At 37.0% G+C, this 20,841-nt stretch overlaps 1 protein-coding gene across 1 annotated transcript in view; it reads left to right on the forward strand.

Annotated features, from left to right (window-relative positions):
• LOC128865242 (MPN domain-containing protein CG4751) overlaps positions 1 to 19,965 on the forward strand; it is a 54,834-nt gene extending 34,869 nt beyond the window's left edge. Inside the window, exons 5-8 of the mRNA XM_054105377.1 lie at positions 5,372 to 5,541; positions 13,202 to 13,450; positions 13,541 to 15,618; positions 15,694 to 19,965. Of these exons, the coding sequence (XP_053961352.1) occupies positions 5,372 to 5,541; positions 13,202 to 13,450; positions 13,541 to 15,618; positions 15,694 to 16,230 (3,034 nt within the window). The 3' untranslated portion in view covers positions 16,231 to 19,965. The remainder of the gene's footprint in view (positions 1 to 5,371; positions 5,542 to 13,201; positions 13,451 to 13,540; positions 15,619 to 15,693) is intronic.
• The last annotated feature ends 876 nt before the right edge of the window (positions 19,966 to 20,841 follow it).

The raw sequence follows: 20,841 nt of genomic DNA on the forward strand, positions 1-20,841 counted from the left end.
GGCTTCGTTCGTGTTTTCATTGGGGGGTATTTTTACGTGGTGGGTCCCAAAACCAGCGCACAACCAACTATCCTGGGTTACTTCGCCTTCTCACATTAATTCGCTCTCGAATGGACAGCCCGGAAGTTGTAAGCTGCTTGGCCACCCCGAAGTGAATGGCAATCAGTGACTTTCCCCACTTGCGTGGACTTCTATTAGGTTGGGGAATAAGTTCGTAGCGTTTTTACCGAAGACTTTTATCTAAACAAAAAACAATAATAATTATCAATCAATCAATAAGATAATCAATTATGAGAGCCATCTCTATTTCTTGTACACAACAACTTTAAAATAACTCCTAAGGAAAGTAGTCATAGCAAAGTCGATTACAAACTAAAATAAAACCGTTATGAATATGCTACTGCATACTGCGGGTAATCCTTTTTTTCATGTGTACGGAAACATTTTCTGCTTCGTTGAAGTGAAGTTTTTTGTTTTTGTTTTGTGAAATTTAAGTATGGTTTTACTATGTCGAACAGGTCTTTTCAGTCGAATAGCCTCATTCACGTGGTGTAGTTGGGCAATGGAGAGCTCCTTGTTGACCGTGGCATTTTTTTCGAGCATTCCAGTCCCACCAAACACACATCATGATCTTCTTTGGACGAAGATCCGGCTCTCGGCTTTGGCGTATTTCTTGGAGCCCGTACTCTTTTCTTTACTTCATATTGATGTTTAGGCACCATTTCTTATCTACCTTGACGATTCGGTGCAATAAACACACATCATGATCTTCTTTGGACGAAGATCCGGCTCTCGGCTCTGGCGTATTTCTTGGAGCCCCTACTCTTTTCTTTACTTCATATTGATGTTTAGGCACCATTTCTTATCTCCCGTGACGATTCGGTGCAATAAGCTCTGTTTATGACCGCCTGTTGCTCGATGGCGGGCGAGAAGCTGAGAAGCAATTTGAAGGCGATTTTCGTGAGACACACAGGCTTCCAATTTTTTGGTAAATCCCATGGAATGAAGGTGATTGAGAACCATTTCATGATAGCACTTCATTTTTTCTGCCAATTCAAGCGCTATGAACTTTTTCCCTAACCCAATACTTATGGAATCATCCTCCACTACAGCCTCCATTGTAATTTTTAGATTTCATAAATTAATATTTGTGTGGAATATTAATATTTATGTGCTAAGGATCGATTTTTTATTTATAAATTAACAAAATGCAAATTATTTGCAAATTAAAAATACTCTACAATTTATTACTATAATATATGTACATTTAAATTTTGTGAATATTCATAACATAAAAGAGTGTCATGCGGATAAATATTGTAATATTAACGGAAATTGCCAAGTGTGATATGAAAACAAAAAATGGCGTAATTTAATCCAATAATTATATTTTGTGAATTAATTTTTAAATAAAATAAATAACCGATCGCGAAGTTTCGCCAACCTGAAGTGTTATCAAAACAAAAAAAAGAACTCGTTCATAGTAGAAGCGGATTCTTCATAAATTTAATGGACTAAAAACAAAACAATAATCTTACTTTACTAAGGTTTGTCCGAAAAAAATGCTCTCTCATATGCATACCATTTTGAAAATGAAATATTTTTTCTACAAATTTTACTTTCCCTCCACTTTTACTCAAAATTTCTAGAGTTATCAAAGCAATGTCTTGCTAAGGAAGCCGATTTGTCAAGTGGGAACGAGAAAGCTGCTTACTGGGGAAACCTTTTATTATTGAATAATGCTCTCCTAAAGCACGGTGTGCAGAAGCTAAAGCCTTTCGGAAACCACTACTTTATTTTTCACGATTTTGACAACCCGTTGACGTCATGAGTTGGAATAATACAAAACAAATAAACAAAAGAAAGAAAAATTACTTCTTTGCTCCACTTCTTGTCCGTTCCGTCAGTTGCGGCAACGAATTTGACGGACGGAGTAAAACGTACCATGAAGCCACAATGAAACGATTGCTGCATATAAACACAAACAGAATCCTTTTTATATTCTTTCAAGCTTTTATTGAAAAGATTAGGGTGCATTTGAATTTACTCAATTAATATAAATGCCATTTATTTTCTGCATTTAATTTGATATAATAAAAAACGCCATTTTCGCCGCACTTGACCTACGTCAAAAGTAGAAAGTTGCCAATTTTTGTGCATTCCGGCAGGGCGTACGGCACGTATGTGTCGCCTTCGATGCAAATGCACATAATCATTTTACGGTCAGTTAAATTCCTTGCCGCAACTCCTTGCTCCTACCATATAATAAATAGGGGAAGATCTAAACCCATAATTCCCTTTTCCCACAATTCCTTTTATTTTGACCTCAAACTTTTGCAAAACTAAAAATAGTTAGAAATATCAAAAATTGATGCGATAGCATGTGCAAAAACCTAACTTTTCGAAAAGGCAGTTTGAAAAAGGTCCTACTTATTTGCAAATCAGGAAGCTCACAATTAAAACGTTGTTTTGAAAGTTTCAAAATCGAAAAATTAAAAAAAAAAATTACATTTGTATCTTAAAATAACTTCCACTTGTTACGGATGGAATCGTTCTGGTCCAACTTCTTCCTTCATCCTTGCTAAAGATAGTTTTGGGTGCTTCCAAATGATAGGATCACACTGACCAACTTCCTTTTTATTCTGCTTACGTGTAACATAAGTATCGTACGTTGTAGTGACCAATCGGAGTTATACGTACATACATATGCATGTGTATTCAAGTTAGTTTTTATAATATTAACCATAGAAGCCAAAACACATAAATTATCTTTATTTTACGTTTCATTTGTTTCAATTAATTGTGTTCTAATCGTCTTGATCAGTTGCCTAGTTCCATTTTATACTACATGTAATGTTAGCGGACTTATATTGCGTACTAATATTATGAGCTCCTACTTTAATAACTAGTTTATGTGGCGGCATTCCGGTAGGGTTGAGAAAATTTAAAAATTCTATTATTAGTACTACTACTATTAGTATCGGCTACTGTGTCTATCGAATAGAAAGATTGTGCTTCCCATTACATTTTGAAAGTATTACAGCATTCCTAGCTTGCTTGTTCTTTAAACCACTCCAATGACTTAGTTGGAAATTGCTAATTTCAGGGTATACTTTTTCAATCAGATCTACATTTTTCAACAAAATATAAATATTTGTTACATCGACGTACCCACTGTTGGAAACTGTCCACTACCTATTATCAGCAAAAAGTACATTGCCTTGTCGGGAAGTAAGAATGCTCATATATTTTTTGAAGGAGCAGGATATTTATATACAGCCAAAGGTAGGACATTTTTAAAGATGCGTTCACGATCGTCAGCTCTAACACCTCTAACGACTACTGGCGGAACCAATAGGGTTGGCATCAGGCGATTGGCCAATCCAACATTTTAATCCAATTTTGCTGTTTCCAGTTTACACTTATTTTTAAGTTTATTTCCTCATCATTTTCAAATTGTAGCCATAAAATTTACTTTAAATCAAATTCTGATTTTGATAAACGTGTGTTTATAATCAATGTATTTTGGATCATCTCGTATTTTATATTATAATTGTCATAACAACCATTTTCCTTTTTTAATCCCTTTTTTTGTGTGGAGGAATGCATTTATTGAAAGAAGGGACATTTGGTTACGCATTTTGTTTTTAAAAGTAGCGCGGAAAACGAGTGAATTTCTGGCTTTGATTATGGCAATGGCAAGAGCCGAATTGCGAAATTTGTCACATTTTCACAATGGATTCAGACTAGCTGAGACTTTATACATATGTCTTAACGCGTCACCAAAGGTCCCAAAATCTTTCCCAGAAACTTTCTTTCAAACACTCAAACACTCGTCGGATTTTGTCACCGTCCAAACTTCTGCGCCGTACAATAGAACGGGCAAGATGAGAAACTTGTAAAGTTTTGGTTTTTATTCGTCGAGAGAGGAATTTACTGATGATTGAGTAAATGATTGACTTATTGAACTTAGTTTAAAGTAGCACTTGTTGGCAAGAGAGGCTATCCGCACCTCGTCATGATCGGGTAGCAGAACCACAGCCCCTTCGTCAACCATTGGGGTATTGGGACCTTCACATTCTTTATGACATCCACACTGTCGTCACTATTCAACAAGTTCGAGAAGTACTCGCTCCATAACTTAAGTATGCTATGAAAATCAGTCATCAGATCGTCATCTTTTTTCTTATAAGAAAATGCGCCGGCTTTGAGATCTTCTGTAAGCCGCCGAATTTTCTGGTAAAATTTTCCGCGCTCTTCCCACCCATCATCTCAACTCCCGATAGCGATCATAACGTGGCTCTATAGTCTGCGCTATTCTTCTAAGACAGCGTGGCATTCCTCATCGTACGAATTGGTTTTTGCGGGCTCGCCGTTATCCGATTTCTTCTTCGGCGGCGGTACGCAATGCTCGTGCATGCCGGCATTTTGGGTAGTACTCTCTGAGAGAAGGTGTAAGAGTGGAGTGGCGAATCTTTTGGCTGACTGTTACAGATTATTGTTTTTCGATATCGAACATTCTTTGCCTTGTTAGATGTACGTTCTTTGCTGCACAGAGTGTGCATATTTTGAATGTAACAGGATAATGATCCGAGTCGATATTGGGCTCTCGGATCGTACGTACATCTAAAACACTAAAAGCGTGTTTTTCGATTAGGAGGTAGTCACTTTGCGGGAGAATTATTTTGTGCTGGAATCAGGTGCTGCAGTGTACCATGTTTTGCGCCCCGGCAAAGTCGATCTATGGCTGACGTTATATGGTGATGCCAGCCTTTACTCTTACGAAAACATCAAATAGCCGGGTTGAAGCATCTACCTCATTAAGGGACCGAACATTCTAGGTGCATGCCCTCAAATCATGGTCCTTAGTTCGATGCTGTAGTCATCATTAAAGTAGGAAGTTGTCATCTGCGGCTACACAGAGGATACTTCAATGTGAGCTGCTTGTATCGTATGCATAAGAATCGCCCTGGCCACACCCAGGTGAATCACAATCAAAAGCTTTCCTCACTTGCGTAGACTTTTACACACAGAACCATATTCTAATGATATATAAATTGGTTGAATTCTTACACGTCTGAACGCAATGCGATGTGTACTTAAAAAGTATAGTGTTTTATAATGCCCCGGAATAAATCTTTTACGTAGTCAAACCACTACTTTAGCAACCAGCGGGCTAGTAAATAATTAATGCAAGTACACTTAAATATCGTACTTAATGCATTGGTATGTTTTAGAAGTCAGTCATTTAGAAAGCGAGATTTTCGAAGTAGGATTTTTGACTTAGGAGTTGCAACTAATTCTTGAATTTTAAATTAATTTGAATTGAATTAGAATTCATGCTAAAACATTACCAATTTCTTTCTTTCAGTGATGGAAATATGCTTATCAAAGCAGTGCCATTTACATCAATGGGCAAAGTTCAACCATTTTTAGTTACGTTTAATTCCTCAGCTCTACTACTTGCTGATTTTCACTGTCACTTAACTATGCGAGAAGTTTGCGGTTATTTTGGAGGCCATTGGGATATAAATACACACAGTAAGTTTGATTTCACTTATAAGATATGTATAAGGTGAACTTTCAAATTTCGCGGGCTACGTACATTCGGCTTTCGATTTTTGTTTTTTATGTTGGTACATTCGCTTCGAAGATATGTTCACGGTTTTAGCAATATAGCATGTTTAATTTATTTGTGAGAGGCAAAATAAGACAAGTGTTTTGCGTGTTCGGCGTTTTTCTGCTATTGACTCTTGGCTCTCCTGGTCACTTCCATTGGGACGATTGGGTTTTAGTTTCAGTGCCAACCATATGCCAATGATTCGTTACCAGTTATGACCGTTTTAAGCAAATCTGGATCATCGTTGATGTCATTTAACAATTCCTAAGCGATGTTCATGCGACGTTGTTTTTGGTCAACGTTTTGGTTTCAGCAATGTTGGAAAGAACTTCGCTGCCACACGCTTCATGCCCAAAATTTGTCAATATCCTCAGCAACTTCTCTAATTCTGATTCGACGATTCTCCACAACAATTTTCTATACTTTCTCAACATTTTCAACGGTTGTTGATGTGCTGGGGCGTCCAGAGCGAGCGTCGTCTTTCACATCTTCTCGACCTTCTGTGAAAAGCTTGTACCACATGTAAACATTATTTTGATTCAGAGTACTCTCACCGTATACCATTGTCAACATATCAATTGTTTTTGAGCACTTAATTCCATTTTTTACACAAAATTTGATGCAACTTATTTATGCCTCTCGCAAACAAACTAAACATGCTATATTGCTAAAACCGTGAACATATCTTCGAGACGAGTGTACCAACATAAAAAAATAATAATAATTGAAAATCGAACGCACATAGCCAGCGAAATTTGAAAATTCATCTTATTTTTTTAACACACCTCGTATGTATCAGCGGTCAATTAAAAATAGCTTTATTTTGTGTAAAAATATGTAACCGCATTATATGTGGACATTACGAAAATATTGCCATATGCCCTGTCACAAAGTTGAGCATTTCATATGAAATTAAAACAAGGAAAATTAAAACTTCCGCATATTATATACTAGCTTTAACCCGCGGCCCCGCTCGCGTATGAATAGTTTTGAGGGATTTAGGATATGTATATAAAAGAATTACAAACAATAATTTCATAGAAAATAATTTTTTATTGATAACCATAATATAATATTACAATACATCCGTTGATATGCCTCGTTGAATAAAATCAAAACAATCAATCAGAAAAATATCAAGCAAAATTATTTTTATTAATTTTCTATCTCAAACCGTTTTTGAACTTTGCATTTAGGTCGTAGTTGAACAGCTTATGCGGACTATGAAGTCTATAGTGTGCTATAAATAGTGGGAAATAGGAAAAACTAAGATTTTTTAGATTAAATTTAAGCAAATATTCGATTATTAGTGACGAATGAGAGTGGTGGCGCGGGCTGGGGGCTGTGGGAAGGGAGTTCCATCATAAGGACATGTCTATAACCTTTGTGGAGATCCGTAAATGAAAACGACGTTTAGACATTTTATAAGTAATAACATCTGTCACCTTGTATGTATGCACTTGTATGTGCAGAGCGGTCAGAGTCGATAAAGAGTGTATTGAGAGTGGTATTCGTTGTCAGACAGTGGCGAAGCGAACACGTAAATAAAGAGACAAGCGGTCAAAAATAAGAATTAATTGATGTGTATTAATTATCAGATAGGTAGGTTGTTACATTGGCGACGAGGATGGGATCTTCTACAATAAAGGTATATGTAAAACATTAAAACCACTAACTCTTCTTTCTTTTAGATAGTTAATGAGAAAAAAAAAAGAAGAATCCACGTGGTAAAAATTTTATTTTCCGACAAAGCGAATACTATTGCATCAGCCATTTTGGTTTGGTGTGCAAACGCAAAGCAACGAGAGTGACGCAATAGAAAAGGAAAAATCGGAAAGTGAAGCAAGCGAAAGATTATTAGAAAATCGACCATTCAATTGGTAAATGTCATTCCATTAAATTGGAAATAATATTATGCAAAGAGTTATTTTAAAACTTTACATTTTGTTGTAGATAATTCAATGCGTCCATTAAATTGGTCCTAGAAGGAGCAGGGGGCAATCCATTCAATTGGTCGCGTTAATAACAAGGGCGCAGTTAGTTAAACTGTGAACCAAATTTGATCGGAAAATCAAGCGATATGACAACTGAAATGAGACCATTCCTTTGCGATAGCATCGACAAGTCGTTATTACGAAGTGAGTGGGAAAAATGGCTAAGGTCCTTCACTTTGTACCTTCAATCAGAAGATATAAAAGACGCGGTTAAACAAAAAAGCAAACTCCTTCATTTAGGTGGACCTCAACTGCAGGAAGTTATTTTCAATACTCCTGGCGCTCTGGTAGAAGCTGACGCTGAAAATAAAGTTGATGTGTTCAAGGTTTTGGTCGAAAAGTTGAACAATTACTTTACACCAAAGCGAAATTCAACGTTCGAGCGGCATCTGTTTAGAAGCATTGCGCCATTGGAAGGAGAACCATTTAACAAATTTTTATTGCGTTTAAGACACCAATCCTCTAAATGTTGTTTTGGTGAAACCAAAAGTGAAATCGAAGACATTGCTTTGAAGGACAAAATTATTGATTCCTGGGCTAGCGTAGATTTAAGGAAACGTCTCCTTGAAAAGGAGCAAAGCTTAAATGAAATTATTGAGACGTGCCAGATTAATGAACAAATCCAAAAGCAATCGCAAAGCATGATTTCTAAGCAGGATAGTGAAGTGGTTAATAAAGTATATTCAACTATGCAAAAGGGTAGACGAGGTGGTGGTGAGTGTTCCAGATGCGGTCAACTTGGTCATGTGAGTTTTGACACAAACTGCCCGGCAAAGAAATCGAAATGTAACAAATGTGGGTTAGCGGGGCACTATGCTCGGAAATGCAAAACTAAAGGCTTAAAGCGGAAACATGAAGAAGCGGGGTCGGGTACCTCAAAACAAAGGAAGTTTCAACCATCAAAGGTAAGGTGTATTGGGAAACTCGAAGACGATTTTTCAGACAACTCAGGTGAATATGATTGTCTTCAGGTAGAAACTTCTACGTTAATGAATGAATTTATAAAATGCAACATCGGGGGGCACGAAGTCACTATGATTATAGACTCGGGCTCGCGGTTTAATTTGTTAAGTCAACAAGCCTGGGACGAATTGGAAAGTAGCAAAGCAATTAGGTGGAACATTCGCACTGAAACTGTAAATCAATTTAAAGCATACGCGGCCAATCAGCTTTTGAAAGTTCTGTATGTTTTTGAGGCACCAGTGGGGGTCAGAAAACAATCAGAAAAGATCGCCACTTTCTACGTTATTAAAGATGGCAAGCAATCTTTGCTTGGTCGCGATACTGCCATCCAGCTTAAAGTATTACAATTGGGTCTGGTGGTGAACAACGTTGAGATGATGCAGCCGTTTCCTAAAATTTCAAATGTAAAAATCAAATTGTCGTTGGATCCGGCCATAAAACCGGTTAAGCAACCAGTACGTCGTATCCCAATTGCACTTGAGAGAAAGGTCGAAGACAAGTTAAACGAAGCACTAGCCAAAGACATTATTGAGCCGGTTACGGGGCCATGCGGTTGGGTTTCACCAATTGTTGCTGTTTTCAAAGAGGGTGGAGAAATACGCCTATGTGTGGATATGCGTAGGGCTAATCAGGCGGTCTTGCGCGAAAACTACCCACTCCCAACTTTCGATAGCATCATGACAAAGTTAAAGGAAGCCAAGTTCTTTTCTCGCCTAGACCTCAAATGGGCTTATCATCAATTGGAGCTTGAGGAATCAAGTCGTGAGATTACCACTTTCATAACCCACAAGGGATTATTTCGGTACAAGAGACTTATGTTTGGCATTAGCTCTGCTCCGGAGATTTTTCAACGCGTTTTGGAGGAGTTATTATCAACATGCAGAAATTGTTTAAATTACATTGATGACGTGATTATATATGGAAGCACTAAAGAAGAGCACGATTCATGTGTAAAAACGGTACTTGAGGTATGCAGAAAAAATAATATATTACTTAATCATGAGAAATGCGTATGGGGTGTTACAAAGCTCAAGTTTTTGGGGCACATACTATCGGATGTTGGCATACTTCCCGATCCAGACAAAATAAAAACTATTCTGGATTTTAGGGCACCACAAACAAAAGAAGAAACCAGGAGTTTTCTGGGGTTAGTTACCTACGTATCGAAATTCATCCCAGACGTGGCTGATATAACAGACCCTTTGAGGAGCTTACTAAAGTTAAATTCTAAGTTTGAGTGGGGTGCCCCACAACAAAAAGGGTTCGAAAAACTGAAACAGCTCTTATCGACCATACCAAGTTTAGCGTACTTTAACCAACAAAACCGGACTAGAGTAATTGCAGACGCTAGTCCAGTAGCCCTTGGCGCCGTTCTTATTCAATTCGACTCTAACAACGAAGTACACATAATTTCGTTCGCCAGTAAAAGCCTTTCGGACGTTGAAAAAAGGTATTCCCAAACTGAGAAGGAAAGTTTGGCACTGGTTTGGGCTGTAGAAAGGTTTTACTTTTACTTAATTGGTTTGGAGTTTGAATTGGTAACGGACCATAAGCCGCTTGAAGCTATATTTAAACCAATGTCTAAACCACCGGCTAGGATTGAACGGTGGCTGCTTAGGCTTCAATCATATAAATTTAAAGTAATTTATCGTCCGGGAAAAGAAAATATTGCTGATTCAATTTCGAGATTATGTAAAATCGAGAACACCAAATGTTTCGATGCAAACGGGGAGCAATCCATTTTTCATATAGTTTCTTGTTCAATACCTTCGGCCGTAACCATCACCGAAATTTCCGGAAAAAGTTCTTGAGAGAAAGAAATTACTGACGCTATTGAATTTGTTAAGAGTGATTCTTGGCCACGCGATGGTCAGAATAAATACTATCCATTTCGTCATGAGCTGTCAACAGTAGGCGACATCATCTTGCGCGGAACTCGCATTGTAATACCAACACTGTTACGAAAGAAAATTTTAGACCTAACAATGAATACGTTCTTGTACTAATCGATTACTATTCTCGATATCAAGAAATCAAGTTTTTGAGAAGCATTACATCCGAAGCAATAATTAAGGTGTTCAACGAAATCTTTTGCCGCCTGGGTATACCTAAATCTATTAGGGCAGATAATGGCAGGCAATTTGTGAGTAATGAGTTTCGAGAGTACTGCAAAGATAATGGCATAACCCTAATCACCACGCCCCCTTATTGGCCTCAGGCAAATGGGGAGGTCGAAAACATGAACAAATCTTTAGTAAAGCGACTGAAAATTGCTCATGCCAACAAAACAAATTATAAAGAGGCAATTCACAAGTTCATACTAATGTACAATGTCACTCCACACAGCACCACAGGGACAGCTCCAACAGAACTCATGTACAATCGCGTTATTAGAGACAAAATACCTGGAATACACGACATAACGGATGATATGCTGGACTCGGCAGCTAGAGACCTCGACATAATGAACAAGCAAAAAGGGAAAGAGAAAGGGGATATGGCAAGGAATGCAAAGCCGTCCGATATAGCTCCGGGGGATAAAGTACTACTTCGAAATGTCGTTTTCTCACATAAGCTAACACCAACGTTTGACCCCACGGAGTATGAGGTCTTAGATCGGGATGGAAATGAAGTTACAGTGATGGGGAATGGGAAAAGAGTTCGCCGAAATATAAGCCAGGTAAAAAAGCTGCCATATTGTACGTCACACAACCCCGACGATGTAACTACTACTGTTGAAGACACCGTTCCATCCACTGCCCCGGGAACGTCTTTACATTCAGCTGCACCGACATCGGCGCCATCAAAGAACACATCTTCAGGAACCCCAAACCACCTCGCCACCCACCGACCCGGAATCGACGCCCCTGATGAGGAATCCAAGTTGCGCTTGAAACTTTATAAGGAGGGAGGGATGTGGAGATCCGTAAATGAAAACGACGTTTAGACATTTTATAAGTAATAACATCTGTCACCTTGTATGTATGCACTTGTATGTGCAGAGCGGTCAGAGTCGATAAAGAGTGTATTGAGAGTGGTATTCGTTGTCAGACAGTGGCGAAGCGAACACGTAAATAAAGAGACAAGCGGTCAAAAATAAGAATTAATTGACGTGTATTAATTAATTATCAGATAGGTAGGTTGTTACAACCTTCATTGGGTGAAAATATGTATATGAATGTATAAAAATTTTTACGTCATTTGGTGTTGTCGTTTCGTAGCGATGCGCGGACAACGTACAGACGTTCACCTTTATAGTATAGATTGACTACTCGTATAGTAAAAAATACATATGTATATGTAAGTTTAATATAATAAAATAGAACGAATAGAGATCCCAATATTAGCGGAAATTATCGACCGCGGGATTTCAGGATATTAAAAAAAAAATCCTTGGATTCTACTCGGGATGAAATAAAACCATTTAAAGCTTATGGTAAACTGATTTTAAAATTCACATCTATATACAGGGTAGGCCATATAGCATTTGCTTCTTGAACCACCTATTTTTTTGAGAATGGTATCACAAATGACATGTAAAATGTGTTCATAATTTACTTAAAGAATGGGACGCTATACGCTTGAACAAAATTGGGAAATATTGAAAACCTATTGCCAAAGTGGTGATATTCTTCTTCTTTTCTGATTTTCACATCGGTGGCTACGTCAATAAGCAAAATTGTCGGATTTGGGGCTCAGAAAATCCACACGTTACTGTAGAGAAGCAAATGCATCCACAACGAGTCACTGTTTGGTGCGGTTTTTGGTCTGGCGGCATCATCTGGCCATTTTTTTTTTTCGAAAATGAGCGAGGAGCCGCGGTTACAGTAAATGGCGAGCGTTACCGTGACATGCTCAACCAGTTGTTTCCAAAAATTGAAGAGGATGACAAGGACGACATTTGGTTGCAACAGCCCGTTGGACTATTTTTTGTAGGGAGCCGTAAAGGACAAATGCTATGCGAACCATCCAGAGACGATTGATGCTTTAAAACACGAAATCGAAGTTGCCATTCATGAAATTGGAGCCCAAACAATCGAAAATGTGCTTAAAAATTGGGTTGATCGAATGGCCTACTGTAAAGCCAGTCGTGGCAGTCATTTGAACGATATTATTTTTCATTCATAAATGACAATGTTCAATCTTCAAAATAAAAAAAAAAGTTTGAAAAAATATTGATTAGTTTTTTTTTATAGCCGATTCAAAAAGCAAATTTTACATGGCCCACCCTATACATGCAATTTTGAATGTTTTAAGAGTAGTCTTGCAAAAAATGTGGCCAAATTTAAATAGCCTATGATGATTTTTACGCCTTCAATTCCGAAATACAAGGCCTATAAATACAAACACATGAGACATATAAAAATTTTATATAAGTAACTTTCAAAAAAACAACAAACTAGATTCGCTGAAAAGTCCATATAATATACAATATACTTTTACTCCGCTTTCCAACAAAAATCTGGTAGGGCTTCGGGGAAGATGTTCGTCATATTCGTTTGGCACAAAGAACTTTTTATTTCACCACCATTATCCAAAAATATATAAGAAATGTTGTATGCTGTTAAAACACTAGTAAATGCTATAATATAAGCTAACTAACCAAATTTGATCCATTTCCCAGCACTCACGATAAATAAAGCCTATCCATGTCGAAACGCTCGCTATGATCCTCAAAAAGTGGCCGAAGAAGAGCGCGACATAAAAAACGCGATTATGCAAGATCAGCTTTTACTCGTGGGTTGGTACCATTCCCATCCAAAGTTTCAAGCGGAACCTTCATTGCGGGACTGTGACGCTCAGTTGGACTTTCAAATTAGAATGCGTGGTTTATCAGATGTCACTTATACTCCTTGTGTTTCAACAATCATTTGTAAGTATTTCTAAGATGGCATAAAAAGCATAAAAAATCAAACTTTAATTTTGTCTTATTTCTATATTTTTGTTCTATATTTTTGAATAGCATCTTATTATGACGAAAATCCAACTTTAGAATCAGTTGTAAAATCTATTTGGATTATGCCACCAAATGAAACTAAGCAAATAGCGGAATATGGATGTCCAATGCTAATGCAATACTCAGTTTTGATGGACAAGGAGATACCAGAATATGTGCGGTGTGAAGTTCAGGCGTGTGCTGAATATTACGCATTGTTTAAAAATGAATTTGTGAAATTCAATAGTTTATTCAGTGAAGATGTTACTTTTTTAGAAAAGTTAAAAAACACCTTGCGCTCTAAAATTCCTATAAAGCAAGATTATACGACCTTATGGAGCTGGATTTGTGAAGTTTTGGGTTGTGCACAAAAAGAAGAATTTATTCCTTCTAAAACGATACCAACCATTGACGTAAATAAGGGTGAAACAACTGACACAACTATATCTATGCCATATTCGGTGAATTCGCCACAAGATGAAAAAACAAAAGATGATTATATCACTAGAATTGTTGAACTGGAAAAAAATGATTTTGATAAAAAGGTTAGCGAAATAAAAGTAATGACCCTGCAGGAACAACTTTGCTTGCCATCGGGATTAAACATGAATCCGGTGCGTACGTATGCACCTTTGACAACACCAAATCTGTTGGGAGTCGGTAATAGGTCGTCTCTTCCAACCCAAAACACCCCGTCATCTTCTTGCCATACACCTATTAGTTCAGAAAATACAACCATATGTTCAGGGCTACTATCCCCACTGCCGACCGTCGTTACAGCTGGTAATAATACCACCGCAACTAAGTCAACTGTGTCTGCTACAGAAATCTACGACAGTCCGATAACGGTTCCCTCAAGCCCAGCCAAATCTGAGATACCTATCAAAAGTTCTTCACCACCTAAATCCGAAACACCATTGTATACTCTACATTTGCTTAACTCTCCTGTACAAAGTCCCAGGAGCAATAGTAATATTACCCAAAATATCTCTAACAATAATAAGTACGAGACCCCTAATATATCTCAAACGCAATCTGCAATATTCCCTTCTACAACGAATGATTTGGTTGCTGCGAGTTTGGCGCAACTGACTGGTCAGCTAGTACCCAATTTTCTACAAAATGATTTAGCTAATCTTTTTCAACAGCACCAGAGTGATAAAAATTATGGAAATTATACTCTTAATCAAATAGCTTCTGGAAATGGTGAAGAACAAAAAAATAGTTTAAGCGAAACAGCCGCAAGCCGTTGCTCGAAGAACTTCAATTTGCCGCGTATACAAGAATTATTAGTACATAATCAAGAAATGTTAATAAATACTAAAAATAAAACAGATCCATCGAAAATATCTTCGAATTTAAATTTCTCATCGATTTCCTCAAATTTTCACAAAACGAAACTAATGAAAGAATTAAGTAATATTAAAAATGATCCTTCTAAAATAAACAAATTAATGCGTTCTCCGGAATATGCTGCTCTCTTATTACATCAGGCAGAAGCACTCGGTGCAACTACTCTAAGTACTCTTGGGATTGGATCAGATTTAAATTTCTTAACAGGAAGTAGTATTGGGACCAAAGCCAATGCATCACAAATTGCTGACTATAATAACTTAGTTCAAGTTTCAAAAACTCTTGGGTATGAATCTTGTATGCAATTAGCAAAATCTGATGATTTGAATAATTTTCTACAACAACAAATAGGCGCTGTTGCAGCTGCTACTTTAGCTAATGTGTCCCTATCGTCGTCACATAATGCCTCTAAAAAGCAAAAGCAGCCAGAATCGAAACCCTTAACCGACTACAGTTCTATTTTAGAAACATATTCAAAGCTTTTTGAACCCGAAAGTAGTTTTCGGGGCGGTGAAATTATAGGAAATACCGCAAACAATGCGCGTCGTGAGTTGTCTGCTCTGTTTTCATCTGATACCGAACTATCTGTATTTGATACAAAACCGAAGTCTAAAGATGCCACTTTGCAAATTCAAGAAAAACAAAATGCAAATAAAAACCAGTTCGAAAATTTATTGTTTTGTCATCAAAGTAAAATTTCACCAGACCTGGGTACACTATACGCAACTTCCACAGCAACAACTAATAAACCAGTAAGCTCCAATGAAAACTAAGGGAGTGTATCCGCCCTTACTGACTCTGTAATTTACTATTACTCTTTCTTACAGGAAACACCGCAGGATTATCTTTATCTCCAGCAGCAACATGAGAAACATGATAGTAATTTTTTCATTTCGCCTGCTGCCATGATGAAAATACAAACAGATTCTCTTTCGGCAATGATGATGAAACCTCCTAAGACCACATCATCAACTATTTCTTCATTATCTCGTACACGAGAAACATCAACATCTCCTGCCCTTCGATGTCTAACGCCAACAAAAAGCGGCGCTGGAAGCTCAAACGCATGCAATACCACTAATTTGAAATATAATTTTAGTGCAACTGATTTAGCTGTTTCCAGTATACAGTCTAACACATCCGCTTCGGTTCCTGTAGAAGCTGGTAATAATTTAATAAAGCATCGAAGGCTCTCGAATACACCACCTGTTGACCTGAGCTGCCTTTATGGTGAAGGTCAGTCACCTTTGGGAAAGGGTTACATGAAAAAACGAATGGAATTTTCATCAATAGCGGAATTAGCGGCTCCTCCGCCTACAAAAATGTCTAAAGTAAATGAAGACACACTTTCTGTTCTGCAATGATACAATTATTCAAAATTTAAAATTTTGGTAAAACCTACGTGGAGGGTGGTCCATATAGTGGTTTATTTTCGAAAATTCAAAAAAATTAACAAAAATTGTTTTTTTTTTATCGGTAGATTATTGGTTTATTCGAGCAAACGTTCCCATTATTTGTTGAACACGATTTCATTCTTGTGGCAGTAGCATATGCAGTTAACCTAGTTTTCCTAGACCTTGGTGACGGTTTCTGGCTCTACTATATCTTACAAAGGGTTTGCTCGACACTCACCTTAAGGATCTGAATCTTTAACGGATTATTCGTACAACATTAGCCCTTCTCGGCATCCCACGGCGTCAATTCGCAGCTCGGAAGTGGCCAATAGACATCGACGCGACGGCTGATAACTAGTGATGGGCGAGTCCGCGATGTTTAAACAATCGAGAGAATCGCCATCATTGCAAAAGTAAAATCGAGTCAAGAAACGACTCGCTGCACGACTGTACAATCGAGCTGTTTTCGACCGTTTCGAGTAGACTGATTTATCAACGACAACTCAATCGATAGCTTATTCAGGTGTGAGTTCAAAATTTTTAAAATGCCTCGCTTAAAAAAAAACAATAGTATTGGAGTTTTTTAATAAAATATCGGATCGTGACAGCACAATATCAGCTAACTGCAAGTTGTGCAAATGCGCTAAAAATATTTTGGAATTTCGAAAAGTTGTGATGCATATGGTTGTCGTCGTCTGCCAATCTTTAAGCATGGTTGAAGACTGTGGTTTCAATTATTCTTCTTCTTAAATGATGCGATAACCGCTTACGCTATTTTGGCCGGCGCCAGTTGGACACACGAAGTGAAGCCAAGTCCTTCTCCACCTGATCTTTTGAACACAGAGGAGGGTTTCCTCTTCCACTGCTACCATCAGCTGGTACCGCATCGAAAACTTTCAGAGCCGGAGCGGTTATATCCTTTCGGACGACATGAACCAGCCAGTGAAGCCGCTGGATCTTTATTCGCTGCGCTATGTCTATGTCGTCGTAAAGCTCATACGGCTCATCGATCCATCGCCTGCGATATTTGCCATCGCCAACGTGTAAAGGTCCAAAAATCTTCCGCAGAATTTGGTTTCATTTATTTCACAAAAAATGTATAACACGTCACAAACTTCCATCTCCCAAAGTTCTATCAAAAAGTATGTTAGCAGAACCATATGATCCCATGAGTTCGGATTTCAGGAGCATGCTGTAGGAGCCAACTATATATATTTAAGAACCAACTTGCAGACTTTCGACAGCAACCGTTGCTATATAACTATTACGGCACATTTCATTTACGACTTTTTAGTTTTGGCAACCGAAGAAGTCAAAACTGGCCATTCGTATACTGGTTTAAGAAAGCGTTCAGTATTGCAGAAAAAAATGACAATGCTCCACAATGGATTACCAACAAATTAAGCACATTACTTGAGATTCAAAGGGCTTCCGAAGACCGGTAATACAGAAGATTAAAGCCATTTCGACAAAAAAAGTTGCTGCTATAACTTCCACCACTACACCGATAACTGCTTATATTTTGATGATAAAGCAATATTTGAAATGCCTTATTTCGATCGTAAGCAGGATCCATTACGGCTTTGGGAAATTCATCATTCTAAGTTTCCAGAAATATATACATATATACAGCTTCTAATTACCTAAATATTTCTACAACTTCTGTGCCCTCGGAACAAATATTTAGTAAAGCTGGTATGATGACCAATTTGAAGCGAAACAGATTGGACTCATAAAGACTGGATCAACTCTTACTTTTAAGTGAGAATTTAGACTTGAATTCTTTGTTTTGATATTTATTATCAAATTTATATATACTAATTGAGATAATTGTTGGGTATACACAGTAAAGAAGATTTACAGAAAATATCGTTTTTTTTGTAATTACTATTCGTAACACTAAGACACCTCGTTTTATGCCCACTTTATGAAAGGAAAATTAAAAAAAAAAAATCCATAGAAGCAATATTTACTATAACTGATCTCATTTTTTTTATAAACCGACAAGGATATATTTTTTTCTTCCTAATTATTATGTGTATAATTCCAATGATTCCAGTTATTCTTTACCTAAATTGTTACATGTACAAATGAAGTTGCCATGAGCCTCAAGCAGTATTGCCCACTTTCAATAAGCTGCAAAACTTGGAAAACCGCTACCGCTTTAAAAGCACTATTTTTGCTTTTTGTTTTTTGTATTCAGTGAAAACTTTTATTTTACAATAGTTTGTATTAAACAAAAGTAAAAAATAAACATATAGTGAATTATGTAATTCAACAATACAAAATATATTCGTTCATAACGATTGTGTAAAAAAATTAGCCTCAATACATTTAAAATATACAATATATCATAAAATTGACTTGAAGTCATATTTTGAATTTCCATGAACGTGTTTACTATCGATGTAACAATTTACATCATCTGGTATATTATGTTGTAATTGTCACAATAACAATTCTGTGGAGCAATGCATTTACTGAAAAGAGTCATACGGTTACAATTTTTGCTTTGAAAAGTATTCATTGCGCTGAGAACGCGATCAACTTCTGCCTTTCAGTTCAGAGAAAAGCAATAAAAGGCGATTGGGCAGTAAACTATTTTTTTGGCGTTCAAGGAGCCTTAAATTTAGTGCTTAAGGCATTAAGTTGGCAACTACGGCCACAAGCTAGTCAGAGATGTGCCGGTCAATTGTTGTCTAAAGTTAAACGCGACTAGCGATTCGTTGCCAGAGATCGTGAGAGAAAACCATCGAGATGTTTTAACAGTGGCTGCCCAGGACCGACTGCGAGATGTTTTGGTCGATCGTTTCGATTGTTAGCTAATGTTACTTTAACTTGAGCATAACTATTCGCGACTGGCAATTCATCGCAGGAGAGAAAACATCGAGACAATTGAGTAAAAAATCGCGGACTCGGCCATCATTACGATTACCGAGCTTAACACGCAAGAAATCGATTGTGGCATGGACTATGTAGCTTGACGCGCCATCCTGCTGAAACCAAAGATTGTCCAAGTCCATGTCTTCAATTTCCCGCCACAAAATATATTTATCATGCCTTGTAACGCTCATTGTTGACTGAAATGGTGTTTCCAGCAGCATCTTGAAGGAAAAATGGGCTAATGATGCTACCGCTCCAAAACCTACACCAAACTGCCACTGCGTGAGAATGCACTGGTTTCTCGATGATCACAAGCGAGTTTTCTGATCCCCTGATGAGGTAATTTTGTTTGGCAACTTAGCCTCCGAAATGAAGATGCACCTTGGTTTGATTTATTTTCAATAAACGCATTAGTTGGGCTACATAACATTAACTTGCAATATTCCTCTACGTTGCTCAAGCGTAAAGCGACTGATTTTGTCCCCCCGGGATATGATACTAACCTTCTGTCAAAGATTTCCATGGAAAAAGAGGTGTCACTGGCAAAATAGCATATGATTAAAAAACACTATATAGGGCACCCTGAATATTCTGCTATATTTTTTAGTATTAAATAAGTTGATATCATTTATATGTAAGCTGGCAATATAAAAATTTTTGTTATATAATTCGATTTGTTTATGTCCTACAGTTTATAGCTATTAACAAAACTATTTAATTTCGAATGAAGTATTTTGAACAATGTTTTTATACTAAAACAGCAAAATATACTGAACTATCTTATAATTAAATTAAATAAAAATATATTATGCTTGCACCAAACTTACACTTTTACGATCTTTTGATGGCATCATTGTGGTGTAGAGTCAAATTCAATACATTTTCAGCAATCAAACATTAACTTTATCCGTCTAGGAGCAGTCGCCAGCTTCGACGGAAGTTTCAATCACCACGGCTATTATTATGTAAGGTTTAATATAAGCTTCAACATTTTCTAGCATAAATAACTTAATGAAGGTTTTTCCTGTTTTATTTCCAGCGTCGACACCAGTATTCTAATGCAGCTCTGCACTCTTCAGCAAAGAAAATTGTGAAGCAAATGAATACCATTGTGGAGTTAAGAAGAGCAAAGATGGCTCAGAATTCCAAGTTTTTTTTACAGCACCTGGAGTTGCCGGCGAATATGTTGCGGTCAAAGTTCACACAAATAGTATACGAAGCGATTGAAAAGCATCAAAGAAGTATTAATTAAATGTAATTTTATTTTGATATACACACTTTATTTTATTGTAGCTTAGTTTAATTTATGTTTATTTACTTTATTTAATTCGATTGAGTTCTATTTTATTGTAGCTTAATTTTATTTATATATTTATTTACTTTTTTAATTGGATTGAATTTAGTGCATTTTATTTTGTTTCATTTTTTATCTATTTTCTGCCTGCTGTGTATTGTCACCGACAGTTTGCTTGTGAGAGCATTCGGTTTACGTTGAAGCAGAACGGTAGTCAGTTCATGTGGTGAAACTGTTCATTCTAATAGAACAATTACTGTAAATGTTAATATATGAACTAATTCATTGTGAAATAAATGTACAAATTGGATATTCCTGACAGTATGTTTATATTAAACTCAACAAATCGAAGAAAACATTAATGAACTGAACTTATTTCGAATTTGATTTTATATTTTGCTTTA

Source organism: Anastrepha ludens, chromosome 5, assembly GCF_028408465.1.
Source record: "Anastrepha ludens isolate Willacy chromosome 5, idAnaLude1.1, whole genome shotgun sequence".
Lineage (NCBI taxonomy): Eukaryota > Metazoa > Arthropoda > Insecta > Diptera > Tephritidae > Anastrepha > Anastrepha ludens.